The sequence below is a fragment of the Notamacropus eugenii genome, chromosome 5, assembly GCF_028372415.1.
Source record: "Notamacropus eugenii isolate mMacEug1 chromosome 5, mMacEug1.pri_v2, whole genome shotgun sequence".
Taxonomy (NCBI): Eukaryota; Metazoa; Chordata; class Mammalia; order Diprotodontia; family Macropodidae; genus Notamacropus; species Notamacropus eugenii.
Genome location: NC_092876.1, coordinates 20,180,833 through 20,202,312, shown reverse-complemented (window position 1 = coordinate 20,202,312; position 21,480 = coordinate 20,180,833). Strand labels below are relative to the sequence as shown.

General features: G+C 43.6%; 1 protein-coding gene across 14 annotated transcripts; it reads right to left on the bottom strand.

Moving 5' to 3' along the window:
• Nucleotides 1–2,283: 2,283 nt before the first annotated feature.
• On the bottom strand, nucleotides 2,284–21,369 carry LOC140508329 (uncharacterized). Of its 14 annotated transcripts, none has more exons than XM_072616147.1 (6): nucleotides 18,681–21,369; nucleotides 17,706–17,796; nucleotides 16,957–17,082; nucleotides 12,367–12,449; nucleotides 7,672–7,798; nucleotides 2,284–6,897 (listed from the first exon to the last, which is right to left on the bottom strand). In XM_072616147.1, exons 3-6 carry the CDS (start codon nucleotides 17,060–17,062, stop codon nucleotides 4,400–4,402), a joined length of 2,814 nt encoding a protein of 937 aa, XP_072472248.1. In that variant the 5' UTR covers nucleotides 17,063–17,082; nucleotides 17,706–17,796; nucleotides 18,681–21,369; the 3' UTR covers nucleotides 2,284–4,399. The 14 variants fall into 14 exon arrangements, with proteins under 14 accessions (XP_072472248.1, XP_072472252.1, XP_072472247.1 ...); XM_072616151.1 differs by lacking the exons at nucleotides 16,957–17,082; nucleotides 17,706–17,796 and adding exons at nucleotides 13,269–13,362; nucleotides 14,436–14,600 and having other exon boundaries at nucleotides 18,681–21,367; XM_072616146.1 differs by lacking the exon at nucleotides 18,681–21,369 and adding an exon at nucleotides 18,077–18,240.
• Between the last annotated feature and the right edge of the window lie 111 nt (nucleotides 21,370–21,480).

The following is a 21,480-nucleotide window of genomic DNA, read 5'->3' as shown; positions in this document are numbered from 1 at the left end:
TTATTTCTTCCTCTGTTCATCTGGGCAATTTATATTTTCGCAAATATTCATACATTTCACTAGATTTCTATAGAATTGGGCAAAATAGCTACTAATTATGGCTTTAATTTCTTCCTCATCAGTGGCATATTCACTGTTTCCATTTTTGATACTGGTCATTTGGTTTTCTTCTTTCTTTCCTATTATCTAATAAATTAACCAAAGGTTTATCTGATTGTTTTTTTCGCTAAAACCAGCTCTCATTTCTATTTACTGGTGTAGTGTGTTCAGGGAAGACTGGTACCTCTGTTGTGAAGGCTCCCAACCCCTTCTCAGTGGCTTTCCACCTTTGGTGTCCACCTGTTCCTCCAAAAAGCAGTAACATGTGCAGCAGTCACACCCTGGTAAATTATTTGGGCAGAAAGGATAAACCAGGTTGAGGGTAACCAAGGAGTCTCAGACCCATGGGTGAAAATTAGGGAGGTGTCTAGCCCAAACATGTAAAGACTTCTTCTGGTGGAATGCAGGGATGAGAACAATTTGTTCAAAAGGCCATGAAGGCAGCTCAAGTAGGTGCTGTGAACCACTTAGAGCTGGGCTGACCATCAAAGACACCAAGACCATTCACTGCATTTTGAGCCCAAACCAGCCTCGATTCTATCCTGTCACTGGACTGCAAAGACTGTGGAGGAAAGGGTGAGGTCAATGACTTTGTGCAACTCTGCCTCACGTAAATCCAATTTAGCCACAAATCAGAATACATCACCCATGCCATTTTACCAATCTCAAAGTCTTGTGGTGATAGACAGATGAAGCAACAGTGTGGATGCAATGGGAACTGCAGTCACACAGGGGGTCCAGGTCCTACGGCTATTGTGTCACTGGAAGCAGCAGTGAGATTTTGGAAGACCCTGGGTGGCTGAACATCCTATTAAGGATGGCACTGCTCATCTCCTGGTGTGTGTAAGTAGCTAAACAAGGCGTCCTAGAGCCAATGCAACCAAGATTGGGAATTTTTGCAACTAGTGACTGTGATAAAGGCTTTATTTCTAACATATATAGAGAAGCGAGTCAAATTTACAAGAATACAAATCATTCCTCAACAGAAATGGGCAAAGGTTATGAACAAGCAGTTTTCAGAGGAAGAAATTAAAGCTATCTAAAGTCATAGGAAAAAATGCTCTAAATCACTGTTCATTAGAGAGATGCAAATCAAAACAACTTTAAGGTACCACACCACACCTATCAGATTGGCTAACATGACAAAACAGAAGATGATAAAGGTTGGAGAAGATGTGGGACAGTTGGAACACTAATTCATTGCTGGTGGAGCTGTGAGGTGATCCAACCATTCTGGAGACCAATTTGGAACTATGCCCAAAGGGCTACAAAAATATGCATGCCCTTTGACCCATAAATATTGCTTCTAGGACTGTATGCCAAAGAGACCATAAAAATGGGAAAGGGTCCCCCCATGTACAAAAATATTTATAACAGCTCTCTCGATGGGGGCCAAGAATTGGAAATTGAGGGGATGTCCATCAACTGGACAATGGATGAACAAGTTGTGGTATATGAATGTCATGAAATGCTATTTTGGTATAAGAAATGATGAACAAGACTTGAGAGAGGCCTGGAAGGACTTATATGAACTGATGCTGACTGAAAAGAGCAGAACCAGGAGAACTCTGTACACAGTAACAACCACAAGGTGTGAGGGATTTTTCTGGTAGACTTAGCCCTTCACAGCAATGCAAGGATCTGAAACATTCCCAATGGATTCTTGAAGCAAAATGCCATCTACATCCAGAGAAAGAACTATGGAATTGAATCGCAGAATGAAGCACAATATTTTTTTTGTGTGTTGTTTTGTTAAGGTTTTTCTCATGGTTTCTCCCATTCATTTCAATTCTTCTATGCAGCATGATTAATGTGAAAATGTGTTTAATAAGAATCTATGTGTAGAACCCACATAAGATTGCAAGTCATCTAGGAGAGGGAGGGGGAGAATATTTAAGACTTATGGAAGTGATAGCAGAAAACTGAAAACAAATTATTAATAAAAAACATAAAAGAAAATGGTCCATTACCTTAAAAAATATCAATAGGTCTCCAAGAAAAGAGTATGTTTTACAACATCCAATGCAATTGGGTGAAGAAAATGGGTTTCTTCTGTGGTATTAAGCAATGTAAGCAAATTTCAGTTGGCTAAGTTCACTGTCTCTCTGTGTCTATCTCTTTCTGCCTCCCTTTCTCTTTTGCCCATGATAAGACTAAGGAGCCAAGGAATGAGAGACATAAAAATAGCATTTCCACACTAATTTAATGTTTGCAAAACATTTAACAAATATTGATTAATTAAGTCTTCACCTCAATTCTGGGAGGTAGATGCCCTTATCATCCCCATTCTACAGATGGGGAAACTCAGGCAGCATTAGGTGACATGACTTGCTCAGTGATATACAACTAGAAGTCCCACAGGCTGAACTGGAATTCACCTAACCCCTTAAAGAAAGCATTACAGAAACTGATGTTCAATAGGTACCAAGACACTTAAAGAATTTTTCTGCCTACAAAGAACAGGAAACACTGTACCAATTAATGAAGGAATGGCTGAAGAAATGAAGTTTATGAATGGCATGAAATATTGAGGAGAGATGGCAAATAGTATGACTTCAGAGAAAAAAACATTACTTGTATAGGGTTTTATGTATAGGATGGAATTTGGGAATGTTTAATGAAGTCTCTTTTGGTGGGAGGTCTAATGCAGTCTGGGCTGCAGCAAAAGGCCTTCCCTTGTTAATTAGATCCAAAGCTAAGTCTCCAGCATGATTTCTCCAAATACAGTCAAGTAGAACCTCAAGGGAAAGTTCTTCCCACCTTCACTCCAGTAGGAGGAAGGCTATCTACTGATCACCATCCTCCAGAGCAAAGCATGACCCTCTGGGCACATTGGTGAGGCTTCTCTCGACAAAGAATCCTCTCACAGAAAGTAAGAAGTGATGTTGAGACCACAGGGAACTGCTCCCCACAATGTTTTCTCTAGTCCTCAAGAACCTTTGAACTCCATCCGAACGCCTTTCTTTCTTCATGACAATGATCAGATTTCTATCTCATAAGAATTCTGAGAAGGGAAATAGGATATGATTGTTGCCCAAAGGCATCACTACCTTGATTATAGTCATGAGGTTTCTCCCAAGTGTGGAAGCTCTTCTTACACATGTTAAGAATGGTAACTAAAAGCTTTGACACATTCATGAACAGTCATGACGTTCACCTCTAGTGGAAATTCTATGATGTCTAGCTAAATCTGAGAGCAGGGGGAAATCATTCCACATTTAATACATTCATAAGACTTCTCTCTGCAATATCATTTTTTAAATATATATATAACTACAGTGGATCACTGTGTGAAACTTTCTAGAATAATTACATTTTGGAGTTTCTCCCCAGTGTAAATTCTCTGATGTAAAGCAAGATGGTAGTTTTGTGTGAAAGATCTTACACATTAATTATATCGTAACAAATTACATGGTCAGTAGCAAGATGGGAGGAGCATATCAAAGTCTTTCCACATTGATTACATCCATAGACTTCCTGAGTGTGTAGCAAGAATGCATCTCTGTGCAGAATCATTTCCCTTTAATGATATTCAAAAGGCTTCTATGCAGTGTGGATCATCTGATGTCCAGCAAGATGGGAGCTCTTTCTGAAAGTCATTCTAGCCACTGTGGATTCTCTGATGGCTGGGTGGCAAGACTCTACCTCAGTGGAAAATCTTTCAACATTGATTATATTCATAATGCTTCTGCCGAGTGTGGATTCCTTGATGGAAAGCAAGATTGTCCCTGTCTCTGAAATCCTTTCCAAAGTGACTGAATTCATAAGGACTTTCTACACTGTGGACGCTCTGATGCATATCAAGATTCTGCCTCCTTACAAAGTGTTTCTACATTGATTACATTCAAAAAGTTTTTCTCCAGTGTGGGTTCTCTGATGGCCAGGAAGACTGTCCCTGTCTTTGAAAGTCTTTTCACATTGGTGACATTCATAAGGATTCTCTCCAGTAAGGATTCTCTGATGGGCCCCAAGTTGACTCCTGGTAATGAATGCCTTTCCACACTGATTACTTTCATAAGGTTTCTCTTTAGTATGGATTTTCTGATGGAAAGCAAGATGGTAGTTCTGTGTGAAAGATTTTCCACATTGATTACATTGTATTATACTACATGATCAGTACCAAGATGGGAGGAGTATCTGAAAGTCTTTCAACACTGATTACATCCATAAGATTTGTATGACATTTTGTTTTGTTTTATGATTTCTCCCATTCATTTTAATTCTTCTATGCCCAGTGTCGATTCCATGACGTAAAGCAAGACTATCCCTGTCTCTGAAATCCTTTCCAAAGTGATGGAATTCATAACATTTTTCTACAATGGATTCTCTGATGGGACCCAAGGTGACTCTTGGTAGTGAAAGCCTTTCCACACTGATGACATTCAAAAGGTTTCTCTCCACTGTGGATTCTCTGATGTACAACAAGACTGGAGCTGCCACTATAAGCCTTTCCACATTGATGACATTCATAAGGTTTCTCTCCAGTGTGGATTCTCTGATGTACAGCAAGACTACTCCTGTCTTTGTAAGCCTTTCCACAGTGACTACATCCATAAGGTTTCTCTCCAGTGTGGATTCTCTGATGGGCCCCAAGTTTACTCCTGGTAGTGAAAGCCTTTCCACACTGATTACATAAATAAGGTTTCTCTCCAGTGTGGATTCTCTGATGCATAACAAGATTCTGCCTCCTTACAAAAGTCTTTCTACACTGAATACATTCATAAGGTTTTTCTCCAGTGTGGGTTCTCTGATGTGCAGTAAAATCTTCCTTGTGTGTAAAAGCCTTTCCACATTGATTACATTCATAAGGCTTCTCTCCAGTGTGGATTCTCTGATGGACCCCAAGTTGACTCCTGGTAGTAAAAGCCTTTCCACATTGATCACATTCATAAGGCTTCTCTCCAGTATGGATTCTCTGATGTATAACAAGACTGGAGCTGCCACTGTAAGCCTTTCCACACTGATGACATTCAAAAGGTTTCTCTCCAGTGTGGATTCTCTGATGTACAACAAGACTAGAGCTGCCACTGTAAGCCTTTCCACACTGATGACATACGTAAGGTTTCTCTCCAGTATGGATTCTCTGATGTCCAGCAAGACTGCTCCTGTCTTTGTAAGCCTTTCCACAGTGATTACATCCATAAGGTTTCTCTCCAGTGTGAATTCTCTGGTGGGCCTCAAGTTTACTCCTGGTACTGAGAATCCTTCCACACTGACTACATTCATAAGGTTTCTCTCCAGTGTGGATTCTCTGATGTGACCCAAGGTGACTCCTGGTAGTGAAAGCCTTTCCACACTGATTACATTCATAAGGTTTCTCTCCAGTATGGATTCTCTGATGTGCAGCAAGACGACTCCTGTCTTGAAAAGTCTTTCCACACTGACTACATTGAAAAGGTTTCTCTTCACTGTGGATTCTCTGATGAACAAGAAGATGGAAGCTTGTTCTGAAAGCCTTTCCACAGTGATTACATGCATAAGGTTTCTCTCCAGTATGGATTCTCTGATGGGCCCCAAGTCTACTCCTGGTAGTTAAAGTCTTTCCACATTGATTACATTTATAACGTTTTTCTCCAGTATGCATTCTCTGATGCATAACAAGATTTTGCCTCCTTAGGAAAGCCTTTCCACATTGATTACATTCATGAGGTTTTTCTCCAGTGTGCGTTCTCTGATGTGCAGTAAAATTTCCCTTGTGTGTGAAAGACTTTCCACATTGATTACATTCATAAGGCTTCTCTCCAGTATGGATTCTTTGATGGTCAGCAAGATGGTACCTGTCTCTGAAAGCACTTCCACACTGATGACATTCAAAAGGTTTCTCTCCAGTGTGGATTCTCTGATGTGCAACAAGACTGGAGCTGCCACGGTAAGCCTTTCCACACTGATGACATTCATAAGGCTTCTCTCCAGTGTGGATTCTTTGATGATCAGCAAGATGGTACCTGTCTCTGAAAGCCTTTCCACACTGATGACATTCAAAAGGTTTCTCTCCAGTGTGGATTCTCTGATGTGCAACAAGACTGTTTCTGCCACGGTAAGCTTTCCCACATTGAGGGCATTCATAAGGTTTCTCTCCAGTATGGATTCTCTGATGTACAACAAGGCTGGAGCTAGCACTGTAAGTCTTCCCACATTGATGACATTCATAAGGTTTCTCTCCACTATGGATTCTCTGATGTACAACAAGACTGGATTTGGCACTGTAAGACTTTCCACATTGATGACATACATAAGGTTTATCTCCAGTGTGGATTCTCTGATGTGCAGCAAGACCGCTCCTGTCTTTGTAAGCCTTTCCACAGTGATTACATTCATAAGGTTTCTCTCCAGTATGGATTCTCTGATGTGCAGCAAGACTTTTCCTGTATTTGAAAGTCTTTCCACATTGAATACATTGAAAAGGTTTCTCTCCATTATGGATTCTTTGATGAGCAACAACACAGGCGCTTGTTCTGAAAGCCTTTCCACACTGATTACATTCAAAAGGTTTCTCTCCACTGTGGACTCTTTGGTGGGAAGCAAGTTTGCTCCTGCTAGTGCCACTCTGAACACAGTCATTCCCTGAGGTCATATTGTTACAGTGATTTAGGATACAAGACTGTCTGAATCTCTTTCCAATTTCATTGAATTCACAGTCAGTTTTGGGATTTTCATCTAACTTGATATTAGTGTCATGGACTTCTCCCAAGTTGAAGTCCTCGGGACCATCACTCATGAATCTGTGCAGGACATGTTTTTCCAGAAAACTTCCAAGATTTCTAGTCACTTCATTTTCTTCGAACCTACTCTCTAAATCTGAAGAAAACAAACAATCAAATATCTATACAGCAAAAGATATGCACACATAAGCATATGCAATAGCAATGGTTAGTGGAGGTTTATCTGGCTCATGACCTTGGCATTACCAGCTGAAACGCAACTTGTGTACTCTGATACCAAACACATGCATTTAAGAGACTGTATCAGCATAAGGAAGAGACAGACAGGCTGTGAGAGTGAGAAAGGAGCTGTACACCACAGAGGGCTGGACTCAAAAGACTTATTTACTCCAACCTAACCATTCACATTGAACAAAAGCAACAGGGACAACTCAAGATGGGTACCAGATTTCATGTCAACAGATTAGAGTGATTCTCCATGGGAGAAGAGTTTAGTATCTGGGTTTTTTTTAGCAGGTGGACTCCCAGGTATTTTATACTGTCTAGAGTTTGGGGCAATTCCTTTTCTTCCTTTAACGAGATTTTTGGAGAGCCAAGGATTTCTTGTCCTACTCTACCACGCTGCCAGAATCCCCTCCCACTCATTTAGGCATGAAATTTTCAGTGAAGTTGTTAGAAATCTTCACAGAGAGGAATATGGCATTTAGGTCTGACAGCTGACAGGTGGTAAATTATTTAAATTGAAAAAGTGACAAGCCAAGACCAATCGAGATATGGTACACACAAAAGAGTGTGCACTCAGTGAAGTTTCTGAGGCTGAGATACACCAGAATATGGATCTATTCTCTGCAACTTGTGAAAATTTACACCTGAAAATTAACATCAAGGAAAGAAAGGAAATGGTCCTTACCCAAGGACAGCAGGTTCTGGACATTCTCCAGCATGACCTCCTTATACAGTTCTTTCTGAGAATGTTCCAAGAGGCCCCACTCCTCCTTAGTGAAGTCCACAACCACATCCTTCAATGTCACCACCTCCTAAACCATCAAAAGTCACATGATTTAGAGCTCAAAGAGACTCCAGAATTCTTTTAGTCCAACTCTCATTCACTTCATGGGGAAATTGAAGCCCAGAGAAAGAATTTCCCTAACACTCAGACAACTTTTACAAGTGAAAGAGCCAACACTTGAAATCAGTTATTAAGAGCACAATGGAATATAGAGAAAAACATTTTACATTTGAAATGATAATCATGATGGAATCAAAGCTAGTAAAATGTTTTACTAGACAAGACTTCTGATGGAATTAGGTACAAGATATGTACTCTATTAGTGATGCACAAGAATCTATATGGGAGATAGTGGGGTCATGTGTAACTCCACCTCTGTCCTAAGTGACATATTAATATTCTTATGAGGAGTTTGTGAGAAGTTGGTTAGGACTATGGATTCTGGGAGGAAAAAAACAACAAAGTGACAGTGATCTCTCAGGAGTGAACAAAAATTATCAAGTCAATTTGGTAAAGTCTGTAATAAAGTATGAAGAAGAGACAAGTATGAAAAGATTTCTAAAGGGAGATTACTTACAGCATGGCCTCACTGGAGTGGTATGACTGTTTCCAGCCAAATAATGAAGAATTCTCTACTCTTATACTGAAGGGTTGAGATGGCCCTGGGTATGATGGGTGATACTTAAACATCTTCTCTCTTTGCCTTATGATTGCTTTCAACTGTTCATGGGATATTCATTCATTTTAATATTTAATTATATGGGGAAAAGAAGGTTCCTTACTTCATTAAAAATGTAAAGTTTTATCAAGTGGGGTTAGAGATTAGGCTAATGTATAAAAAAGACATTGCAAACTTACGAAAAATAAATTATTTTATCATGCTGCTTCAACTATGGATCAACACTGGGCTTGGGTTGTTTAGGGAGTCAAAAGAATGAGTGAAGAAGCACACTGATGGAGACTGTACAAGAAAGTTGACTGCTTCTTCAAATCCTTTGATGCTTGGGAGGCCCATCTATTGTCACAATCTGGTACATGTAAAACACGTGTTTAGCCAAGGCACTTGGCATTTGATGATTCTCATTTCTAGGAGAATGGTATGATTCACTGGTTAAGAAGATGTATTATTGTGGAGCAATTCACTTTTTTTGTGGATAAAAATCTCTTCACCTTTTTATCACTTTGATTTCATTTAAAACATCTCTTTTATCTTGTATTCAAATATGTCACATACGGCTTCCTTTACTTTTCCTTTAATTTTGTTATGGAACTTCTGAGCAATTAAAGAATTTTTTATTCTCTTTCTGATTTTTCTGGATTTCCAAGATTTTTTAATACTTTTCCCTAGATGTTCTGACTCACGACTCTTCAGTGCATTGTATTCACTCATAATTTGAACAATTACTACAGAAAGGCCATGCTTTTCTTCATTGATAATCCATGTGAGCAATCCCTAACATGTTCTCATCAGAAGCTCATGCACATCTCTTTCCTTTCCCGTTCTCCCACATTCTCTCTTCCCCACCATGGGGTGAGCTCACATCCTCCAAACACCTACATAAGAAGAGGGTCAGCCCAAATATGTCCACATTTGCACTACCCTACTTTGGAACTTCTCACTGACTTTGCCACCCTGTCCCAGTGTCTTGTGCCCAAAATCTCTTCCTTTGGTGTGCTGCCTTTCCATTCAAAGTAGTATCTCTATGGGGAGAGGACAATCTTTCTTCATTTCTGTTTGAATTCCCAGGCCATAACACATGGCATGGCATTATTCACTTGTATTAGTTGTGTCTGACTTTTCTAGACCTCAGCTGAGATTTTCTGACCAAAGATACACCATTTCCTGCTCATGCTAAAATGATGAACTAAGGCAAACACAGTTAAGTGGCCTAAGCGACCCAGCACTTAACATAGCTATTAACCATCTGATGTCAGATTAGAACTCATGCACATGAGTCTTCCTGATTCCAAGCCCAGGGTTCTATGCACTGGGCCACCTTGCTGCCCTCTACTCACTCCCTATCTCTTTACCCAAGTTAGATTTCATCCTCCCTTTCTTGAAAGGGCCCCTTGCAAATTTAGCATTGATGCTTTAATTGCCAAATCTGACAAATTTGTCCTATAAAATGGGATTTAGTTGAAAACTGCATTCATGGATCCAGAAGTCCCATGTGGCCGTCCATGCTGCAGGCTGCCCACCCCTGGAGACTGCATTCAGATACCAGGAGAGTGTCATTTTAAGGCAATCATGTTCTTTACTGTTATCTTTATAATAATTGCTGAACATGTGGCCTTTATATCAAATGTTAAGAGTACATTTTATGAAGGCATGACCCACTGACAGAGGGTAAAACATCACAAGTACCCATGTGACTTCACAGGAGACCATATCATAATTTAGTTTAGGACACATTTAGCTCCATTTGCAGCCAGGACCTCAAAGAAGAGGGCTCACTTCTTTGGATTAGCCTATTGCCAGAGTTTTAATCTGGCAGTCTTTCCCGTCAGAAGCACAAGGGACTCAGTTCCAAAATATAGTGAAAGAGGTAGAACAGGAGTTGAAGGACAGATGAGGGAATGGGAGCTCTCAGGAGGAACCAGTGTTTTACATTTTGGCCCAGGCACAATGTGAGCCTTGGAGAAGAAGTGGGTGCCCTAGGACAGGGTCAAAGAAGAGTAGGGGTCATTGCCATGGCCACGGCATTGCAGCTGAGAGAGATCAGGAATAGGACTAGAGAAGGCAGCAGCCTGAATTTCTAGCCATGAGTGTGAATGGAGGAAGAAGATGATCCTGGGGCTTCAGGACTGAGGAAGAAAGAGACTGCTGAACCCTCTCAGAAAGGCTCTCTTCTGCTTTCCATATGGCCCACATTTCTAGGCAAATTCTGGCTTGCACTCCTCAATCTGGCAGACTCCCTGGCTGGCAGAAGCAACCCTCTTCCTTGACATGTAGATGTCTCCTAAAAATCCTGTGCTGGGCTTGCAGTTCCCAGGAAGGTCTGAGCTAAGAGGTCAGATGTCCTACCTGTAATCTGACTGACTAGGCTTCAGAGATCAAAAGTGGCCTCTGATGCCACCTTCAGGTCATGATTCCTGCCTCACTCAGCCCTCCAGAGCCCTCCCCCAGAGGCCCTGTCTCCTGACTGGAGAGAGTTCAATTAAATCACCCCAACTTGTATCCTGTGACTGCTGCTCTCTGCTCACCCCACTCCCCCAATCCCTTTCCTTCATTAAGTCTAGAAAGCACACTCACACCTTTTGCTTTAATGTCCCCCAAATCTGACCACTGAGGCTTTCACATAGAAAGAGGGTAATGGTTTTTAAAAATGAATTTTGGACGAACCATAACTCACTCCACTGGATGCTGTACTGGATGTCCTGAGGTAGAGGTCAATGGCCCCTTCACTACCTTCCTTCCCCCAATCTCTTTGAGAAAACTCAGGACTTACTTCCTGTCCTGTTATTCTGTCTAAGAAGACACAAAGGGCTTAGCCAATGTTGCTTACTTTCCTGACTAATCAAGCAGCTACCATTTTTTTTGGACTGGTATAAGTAGCTATGCTAAAGACCCTTGTGACAGACCTTCCTAACTCTAACTCTAAATCCACACTTTCTTTTCCTGAAAATGTTCCTTTCCCTCTCTCTGTCTCCTAACCTGATGTGACCCAAAACATCTTCATAAGGTTGCCTACAAGATCTCAGGGATCCTACCCACAGGATGCGTCATGTACCTCAGGAGGAAAGCTGATCTCTGAGTCCTCAGTGGAAGTGAAAGACACACATGTCCATCAGGGAGTATGTCATGCTCCTGAGTGGATAAATAAACCACAGCACACTGTCTGTGTGTAACCTGGACTCCCATATTCTGCCTGTCCCTAGCAGGGACCCTTTTAATTCTCACAAAAGGATCAAAGGAGATAATACTGATATGGCTCCCGGCATGCAACACACACAATGTAACCAGCCCCTCAACCCTTTTCATTCTTCTTCTATCTTGGTCCTCTTCTCTCTGACCCAGGGACTCTGGCCTTCTGGCTGGTCCTTGAACAAGACTCTACATCCCCTGACCCTGTGCCTTCCCAATGGCTGTTTCTCATGCTTGGAATGTCCTCCCACCTCACTTGGGGCTCCTGCCATCCTTCACATCCCAACTAACATCTCCCCTCCTGAAAACAAGCTATATCTGGTCCCTTCCCTCTCACAGTGCGTCCCATCCATGCCCAACAAAGCTTGTTTGCACACAGATGCTGCCATGTTTTCTCCAATTAGAATGAGTTTGTGGAGAACAGGGACTGTTAATTTTTTAAACTTTCTTCGCACAACCAATACTTAAGCACAGTGTTTGGCACAGAGGAGCCACTTTCTAAATGCTTATTGACTTGATGTAAGAAATGGCCAATGAGAGAGACTCACAGAGACCCAGGCAGGTTGGTGTGGCCTGTGGCAGGAGGATATGAGCTGAATCAGGAGGAGAATTTCTTCTCTGCTGACAGGAGTGTAAAGAACAACCCACCTCTAACAGGATAAAGCTTCCTCCGCTCTCTTGGATTACAGATATGCTGTTGCTGGTCAGGCATGTGGAGGGACTGCACTCACCTGGGATGAAGGTTTCTGGCCCATAGGAAACATTGTCCTTAGTCTCTCATGTAGGAATAGGCTGTGGTCCTCTGCAAGGTGACCTGGGGAGGGAGACGAACCTCAGGGTGGGAGAGACATTGGCTTTGCCTTCTCCTCTCAGGGTGCATGCTGACTTGCGAAGAATGAGGGAGGGGGAGCTCTCAGAATGGTTATAAAGGCCCTGCTCTGCCTTCAGGGGAGAGACTCCACCTCAGGAGGAGGGCAGCAGGGAGTTGTTTTCCAAAATAAAATGGAAACAGATTTCACACCAAGGGAATAGAGCAAAGACATCTCCCTTCCAAGGGAGTTCCAGGGAACATGAAGGGCTCTGTGAAGAATGCATAGAGACCTTAGCTACAAAGAAAGAGGGCAGAGAGACCCTAGCTCCAAAGAGGGCAGAGATCTCACCACCTACTTCTTCTTTTCCCAGCCAACCTGCTCTGCTCTAATCCCAAGAGTCCTGTCCAGCCCTCCTGTCCATCTTCTAAATTGAACCCTCTTCTCCCCTCCCCTCCTCTCAGGGTTCCAAACTTCACCCCAGGGAGAGAATTCCACCAGGGCTCCCACCTATCTGGCTGGTCATGTCGGAGCTCCCCTCCCCCATTTCTCTACCACCTCCCTCCCTCCTCCTTCTCTGTGACTCCAGACCTCATCAGAAGAACCTCCTGGTTTTCCAGCACTCCCCGCAATACACACATCTCCCCACAAGGATATGCCCAGCCTAAATCCCTCCTGGTTCTCTCAGACATTCCCCCTCCCTGATTCCCTCCCCTCTAACACCCCCTTTCTTCACTACAGCCTGGGCCCAGACCTGCCCACCCCCACTGAGCTCTCCTCCAAACTGGAGACATTTGCCACCTTGGCCCATCTCCATTCCTGACCTTACATATTCCAGTGTTAACACCAAAAGGCTCCTTCCTTCTGTCTTGCTTTCATCTGCCAAGAAATCTTCTCTCACGGGAATACAGGTGGATCCTAATGGGGAGTTGGGACCAGGACATCACAACCCCTGGGTCCCAACTCCTCTTACACCTCACTTTATAAACTTTATCTACTGATATAATCCTTCCCACCTCCCTCTAAATCTAGGGGTTTGGCTGTTATCTCATTTAGTAATTTGATTCCATGCCCTGGGAGGCCCAACTCTTTCTCTTCCTTTGCTCAAAACCTGAATTCTAATAGTAAGGGCAGAGAGGCAGGAAGCAGGACATGCTAATCCTGGGGGATGGCAGGAAATGAGGAAGGAGACCAGAGAAGGACAGACCTGGGATTGCTGTTGGGTGTGAGGGGGGCATAATACCCCAGCACAGAATCCTTACTGATCCTTCAGGTACCTTTTTGTTTTTGTTTTTTACAAAAGTAAAGCCAGTATCCACCTTCAGAGACCTTATCTGGCAATGAGGAGTAGTGGGCAGGGAGGGCTCTGTGGGCTGGGCAGTGAGGCCTTGGGGTAGACTGACCCTCATCCTTCAGGGCCTGGAGCAGAGGGGGAGAACACTGAGGGTCTCATTTCCTCAACTGGAGAGGAAAGGGAAAGTTTGAGGATGAAAAATAAAGCGAAAGGAAGGCATATACCTAGTTACCTACTGATTTGTGTATTCATATATTTACACAGATACCTATAAACTTACTAGGCTTGGTGGAAAAACTGACTGCTCAGTTGAGAACTGAAAAGCTTTTTTTGAGCCTTTCCAGGAAATTCAGGGATTTTAAGAGAGGGATGCATTCTAAACCTGGCAACAATCAGGATAAAGACAATGCCTGGGATGGAGCATCACCAATAGGGAGAAGCCAAGAGGCCAGTTTGGCTGCTCAGTGCTGTGTGAGGAAGAGCTGTGTGTAACCAAGTTGGAGAGGGGGCTGGGGCCCAGTTCTGTAGAGTTCTTAAAGAGGAAACAGATGCATCTTTAATCACATATAAATATTATGGGATTTTTACTGAATTTACTGAAAGGAAGTGATGTGGGGAGGATAGAAGTTTAGTCACCTTCAGAGTAGATTTTCCCTCCCCTTCCACAGCCCTCACCCCCCCACCCTCCAGTGCCTACTGAGTTACTTAAGTCAATCCAGTTAAGTTCATAGTCCCATCTTTTAAGTGGAGGTGGCTCACAAGGACAGTTTTGTTTACTTGTCCCAATTAGAGAGAATTCTTTCTGTAGTCAGTATTCCAAAGTGGTTCAGCAAAATAGTGGATATAAAAGAGAGAGACAGTTCTAGAAAGAAAAAAAGGAAAGGCATTGGAGATAACAATATACCACATTCAGACTCAGACAAATTAAAAGGATAATCAAGAAAATTCAATAACTAATGCTCTATGGGGAAAGGGAACCAAGAGAGAGGAAAGAATCAGGGATGACTTCTACATTGCTAATGTGGAAGAAACAAACTGAAATTGGGGGACATAGCTTCTCTCCAGAAAATTACCTTAGATGTCAAAGAAACAGCTTCCCTACAGGGCTATGAAAACAGAGACAGACTCTCAGTTGGGCTTTTTTTTTAAAACATGACCCCACTGATTCTATCATGAAGGAGACCTCCAATAACTGGGCAGTCTCCACCGAGATATTCTGACAATAACTAGAGACCTACCTCCCTTGGTCACACCAGACATTCTGAACAAGGGAAAAAATCCCCACCAAAATAAACTTTGCAAGTTCGGACACTAAGGTTAACATTCTCCCCAAACCCAAATCACCTAACTTCCTGTCTCTATTACCCAATGAAGAAAGTGGCTGCCCAGCCTCCCCAAATGGACTGAGGCTGATAGAACCCTTAATTATGACTCTATTTGCCCTTCTTCCCTTGAGGTTCTAACCACAGGGTAATTACCAGGGGGCTAAAGCTACATTATCTTCTGGGAGGAATTCCAGCTAGTTGGAACAAGGGAGAGAGGCCTGGGCCTGGAGTCAGGAAGAACCAAGGGTTCACATTTGACCTCAGGCACTGTGTGACTCTTGGCAAGTCACTAGACCTGTTTGTCTCACTTTCCTCAGTTATAAAGTGGGGAGAACAATGGCACCTCCCCTCAAAGGCTGCTCTACACATTCCATTGGTCAAGTGCTTGGCAGTTCCTATCCCATGTGTGCAATAAAAAGGTGAGCTATTATTATTTTTATTTCTGTCTAGGAGGTTCTTATGACCTCTAGACTGAGGAATAACCCAAAACTAACTTCAATTTGCTTAAGACAAGATACTGTTTCTCCTCTGTTCCCCAGTGCAGTGTCTCAAACATACAGATGAAGAAACTGAGGCTAAGAGATTGAGTGACCTGAAGCAGCTGGCAGGTATCTAAGGCAGTTTTTGAACACAGGTCTACCTGAGGTCCAGCACAACCCACTGTTTCATCCAGGCAGTTCCCATCATGCAGGAGACTGATACTTAGCTACAAAAGAGCAGGCCCAGGAATGAAGGAAAGTCAACCACATGGGAAGGGAAGAAGCTGGGCAGGGAGCAAAGGAGACCAGGTCAGATCAGAGGAAGGACTTATTGAGGACTTATGGATCTTTTGGGTATCAGTTCCACAGGCAGCAGAAGAACCAGGAGAGGAATCTTCAAGGACGTGTTTATCCAACCAGAGAAGATTGGTTACAATGATAAATGCTACAGAGAAGTCAGGAAAAAGTCAGTGAAGGGGCTACAGCTGGGTCTAATCAAAGCCTCCATTCAAGAAACCTCAATTAGATATACTTGAAAATCTACATTTTTTGTAAAAATCTAAGTACTATGAATAATTTCAATAAGTGAAAACTACTTCTTAATTTTAAACAATCAAAGGCCACAGGTTCCCCATCCCTGGGCCAGGGTCTTTACAAATAAGGACACCACTGCTTTTAGCTGCCTGAATGATTTGCAGATGTTGGAGAAGGGAGTAGAGGATGGGAAAAGGAGAGACCATCCAGTAGAGGGAGCTTTGTCTAAGAGGTTACCGGTGAAAAGGAGGAAAGAGGCTAGTTGAAGGATGAGAAGGTTAAGGGAAGGTCTTTTCAAAGTGAGGGAGACCTGGGCATTTCATATTTGGAGTTAGCAGTTCAGTGGATATAGTGCTGAAAGGAAGTTAGGGCTCAGTTATTTTCAGTCAATTCCCACTCTTCCAGACCCAGGCTTGAAGGGACACCTTCAGAAAGTCACTGAGATATTAATGGCTTGGAATATTTTCAATATCCAGGCTAACTCTGATGTTCAGAGATCTTGAAATACTGAACCCACAGAGAACTCCCCAACAATCCAATGGAGTGTAAACTCAGCAAAGGCAAGGAGTGGTTTTTTTTGGCAAGTCCAGGAATTTTCAGAGAGGGGGACTACTGACTGAGAAACAGAATAACTGGGCTATTAACCCCACACAAACGGAAAAATTCAGAGACTGGGGTGGGTAGAAACTGGGTCTGGGTAAATTTTTTGGAGAAACAATAGCATTTCTAAAATCTGTCATTCCATCAGATCCCCCAACAAAACTAGAAGGCAAAGGGAGGGGCTCTTGGCTTCTCACAGAAGAAAACAAAGACAAAAGAGGGAATCTGGGCTTTGAGGACTAGAAAGAACTTGGGTGAATGTTGGGGGCAGCCTAAAGACCTGGGAGAGTCTCAGTGGTCAAGAGTAGCCCCAATCCCTTCTGGTCCAGCCTGGCTGGTTGCTGGTTGTCCTTCCTTCTCCAAGAGGACTGAGATGTCATCACCATGATGGTCCATCCACCAAGAGCTAGAAGGGTGAGATGTAAGAAGAAGAGGAATGGTGAGAGGGAGGAGGAAGAAAGGCCCAGAAAAAGGAAGGGGAACACGGAATTCCAGAATCCATGACTTGATAGGAAGGGGTGAGGGAGTAACAAATGCTAATAAAGAGAATGGAGCAAGGTCAGAGGTGGGAGGAGGGGTGATAACCCAACCCCCACACTCCCATTCCGTCTTGGGTCAGGGACTCAGGAATCAAAAATACTTGGATTTCAGGAAAGGATTTCCAAAGGCCAGCATCTGTAATTAGCTGGGCTAATGGGGGCAGATGTGCCCTCTGGTCCTAGAGACTACAGCACTTACTGCAGATCCTGGCATATATTAATGAAGAGCTGGATAACTGACTTTTCCACTTCATTCATTCATTCATTCATTCATTCATTCATTCATTCACTGGGAAAGGTAAGAGGAATTGAGAACCGAGTTCCAGGTCCTCAGTCATTTAGGAGGTGGCCAACAATTCCCTGGCTCTGGGGACCCCAGTCCCTGCCCACTGGGTACTGAGAAGTAAAGCTGAGCTGGGGCAGAAGGGGCTCACGGCACCAAGGCTCCTGGGCTCTCAGATGAAGAAGGAACCTCACAGATTTCACCCACCTCCAAGCTGCCTTCAGCCCATAAGGCTGATCAGGACAATCGATCAACATCCATTAAGCACCGAACACGCCTGGTCTGGAGTCAGGAAGACCTAGGTTCAAATTCCGCCTCAGACACCAGCCGTGAGACCCTGGACACGTCACCTGACCCTCCTGGCCTCACTTTTCCTCTTTTACAACACGAGCAGAGACGCCTCCAGGATGCCCAACACCCCGGAACCACCGCGTCCCAACCGGCGCCGGACCGTCAGAACCCGCGGCCATCCCCCCTCCTCTCCTCCGGGGTCTCCCCGCAGGCCCCGTCCCTGCGGAGCCCGGTCCGGTCCGTGCGCTCGGACCGACCCTGACCCGGCGGCTCCGGCCATTTCTCACCGAATTCTCCTTCCACAAAGCGGGATCCCACGGAGCCCACAGGACCGGACTCCCGTCCCACGCACGGACCGTGGACTCCCCTAGTGACCCCCCGGGACCGAGAGATGCCCCGGGACCCAGAGATGCCCACGTGCCGAGAGACCCCCCCCCGGACCGAGAGACCCCCCCCGGGACCGTGAGACCCCCACGGACCGAGAGACCCCCCCCGGACCGAGAGACCCCCCCCACGGGACCGTGAGACCCCCACGGACCGAGAGACCCCCACGGACCGAGAGACCCCCACGCGCGGGGGCTTCGGCCGCGGATCCAGGTCAGGATCCGACGTCCTCGAGGCTTCCTCGGGCCGTGAAGGAGGCGGGCACGTCCGAGGCCGCGGGCAGACTCCGGCCCGTCCTCGCGGAATCCCCGGGTCTTACGCTCCTCCGGACAAGCTCCCCTCCCCCACATCCGGGTCTCCCGCTCCTTGTCCTGGGGGGGGGGGTCTCCCTGGGCTCCCCCCCCTCCCCTCCCTCTCCCGATACAAGTTCCCGGGGGGCCCGGCCCGGCGGAGGAAATCTCGCGGGATTTCCCTTCGGGGCTCCCCCCGCTGGGCCCGGACTCTCACCTGGTCCCGGCTCCGGGTCCGCTCGAACCTGCTCTTTGATCTCTGGGGCGGAGGGATAGTGGGAGAGCTTGCAGCAAGCCGACTTACGCCGCCATCTTCCCAGAATCCTCTGCGGGACGTGGTCTCCTAGGCAACGGCAGACGCTCTTTACAAGTCGGAAGCGGAAAGAGTCACGCGGAAAGGATTCCCGCCTCCAGAAAGACCGAGAAACCTCAATGATTAACTGGGGCCAAGTGTCAGGAATGCGAGAGGCAGAGGCGGGGTGGGCAGAAAGACCTAAGATAGAAGAGAAGTCGGGAAAAGACTTGGAGGGAAAGGCCCCGGAAATGAGAATTTAAAACAGGGATTGCACGTGACAGGGAACTGAGGGGAAGAGGAAGAGGAAGGTTAAATACTTAGAGTAAAAACTAAAAAGGGATGAAGGAGCCAAAATCTGAGTCTAGGACTCACTTTAACGTGAGAGGAGGCGAGAAAGAGAAACCAGACTCAGGACTTTGAGGGAAAGTTAAAAATAACCCAACAGCCAGCGGGGGAGGGGTCAGAAAACAAAACCCTGAGTCTCTTGTTTACACCAAACACGTTTAAAAGATTTTAAAAAGCCAAAGAATAAAAATAAACGTCTGATAAAACGTGTTCCACTTCTTGGGGGAAACCAGACCAGCAGGATCCCACTCTTGCTGTCAGCCTCAGCAAAAACCATCCTGACAAACACGGGAAGGGATAAGCTAGGAAAAGAAGATTCTGCAGCATCCACAGAGAGCCAAGCAAGAGCCACACGGACATGCCAGGCTCCCCAGCCTTGACCTTTCCCTTGGACCCAGAACCATAGAAGGACAACACTTTACCAGTCCTGTCACCTCTGGATTAAGTGTCTCATAAAGATGAGAAAAACAAAGCAGACCTGAACAGGAGGCCTGAGAGACTAAAGCAAGGAGACTTATGTGTCTGCTGAATGGGAACTGATCAATAGACATATTTCTCAACAATATATATGATCAGGTCAGGGAACAAAATGTTGAGGTTTGGGGTGTTTGGGACCCCAAAATACTGCAGCCAGGTGCTGCTGAATGAATTCAACTCCAGCCTCCTGTGATATCCCCCCACCAATTCTCTGCTTTCCTTCTGATCTTCATTACTTTGCTTTTATTTGTACAAAACCTTTCTAATTTAACCTAATCAAAATTACATTTTTCACACCTCACTCTCTTCCTTATCACTTGTTTATCCATACATTGTTCTCCTGTCCATAAGTTTAATAATTAGCATATTTCATGATCTTCAAGTTTTCTGGTATCTCCCTTCAAATAAGTGTCATGTATCCATTTTGACCTTATCTTGATAAATAATGTAAAATATTGATCTGTGCATAATTTCTGCCATATTTCCTTCTGGTTTTCTCAAAAATTTTTACCAGATAATTGAATTCCTGTCCCAAAATCTTAAGTCTTTACACTTGTCAAATGCGAAGTTCCTTTGTTTCTTTGCTACTGTAAATTGTACGTCTACTATATTTTATTCATCTACCTTACTAATTCTTAGCCTGTACAAGATGGTTTTGATAATTACTGCCTTATAATACAATTTTTAAGATAAAGTTCTGCTGAACCTTTTCCCTTTACATTACTTTTTTATTTCTTCGGTTCATATTGTGGACCTTCTGTTCTTCCAAATAAATTTTGTGATTTTTTTTCTTTCTCAATAAAATAAGGTTTTGATAAATTTAACTGGGATACCCTTGAAGATATAAATTAGCTCATGTAAAATTGGCATAATTATTGTATTTGCCATGCCAACCCATGAAGACTTAATATCACTCTAATTATTTCAATCTAATTTTATTTGTATAAATTATTTTATATTCATATTAATGTATTTTTAGGACTTCTTCTGGCAGGTGTGCCCACAGGAATTTTATACTGTCCACAGTTATTTTAAATGGGGTATCGCTTACTCTCTCCTTTAACAGGGTTTTGTTGGAGATACATAGGAATGCTGATGATTTGTGTGAGATTACATTATATCCTGCTATTTTGCTAAAATTATTATTTCAATGAACTTTTTAGTTCCTTCCATCTTTGCAATTTTCTGTGGATATCATCATATCATCCACAGGAGAGATATTTGTATTACTTCCTTCTCTAGTCTGATTCCTTCATTTCTTTTTCTTCTCTTATTGCTATTCTAGGATTTCCAATACAGTATTGAATATTATTCATGACAGTGGTCATCCTTGAACCTTAGATCTTAGTGGAAAGACTTCTAGGTTACCACTATTACAAGTATAGCTTTCTGATGGTTTTAGGTAAAGGCTTTCTTTCTAGTTTAAATAAAATCCATTTTTTCCCAGAAATGAGTATTGATTTTTATCAAAAGGGGTTGGGGTCGGTTATAAAGGTTATGTGAGTGTTAAGCAGATCCCTTCTCAGGGTTTCACTTTCCTCTTCTAAGTTGATGAGGGTTGGACTAGATAAATTCTGGAGTCTTTCTTTTAGCTCTAAATGATGTGTATGTCCAGAACCTGCTGTCCCTGGAAAGTGACAATTTCCTCTCTTTTTTTTGATGTTCAATGGTCAGGTCTAAATTTTTACAAGTGGCAGATAACGGATTCATATTCTGGTGCATCTCAGTCTCAGAAGCTTCATTCAGTGGACAATCATTTTCCTGCACCAATTCTCCATTCACTTTGGTCTTTGCTTGTCACCTTTTCAAGTTAAATAATTTACCATCCATTAGGTATCTGACCTTGATGCTATATTCCTCCTCTGTCAATGTGTCTAATATCTTCACTCAAAATGTCATG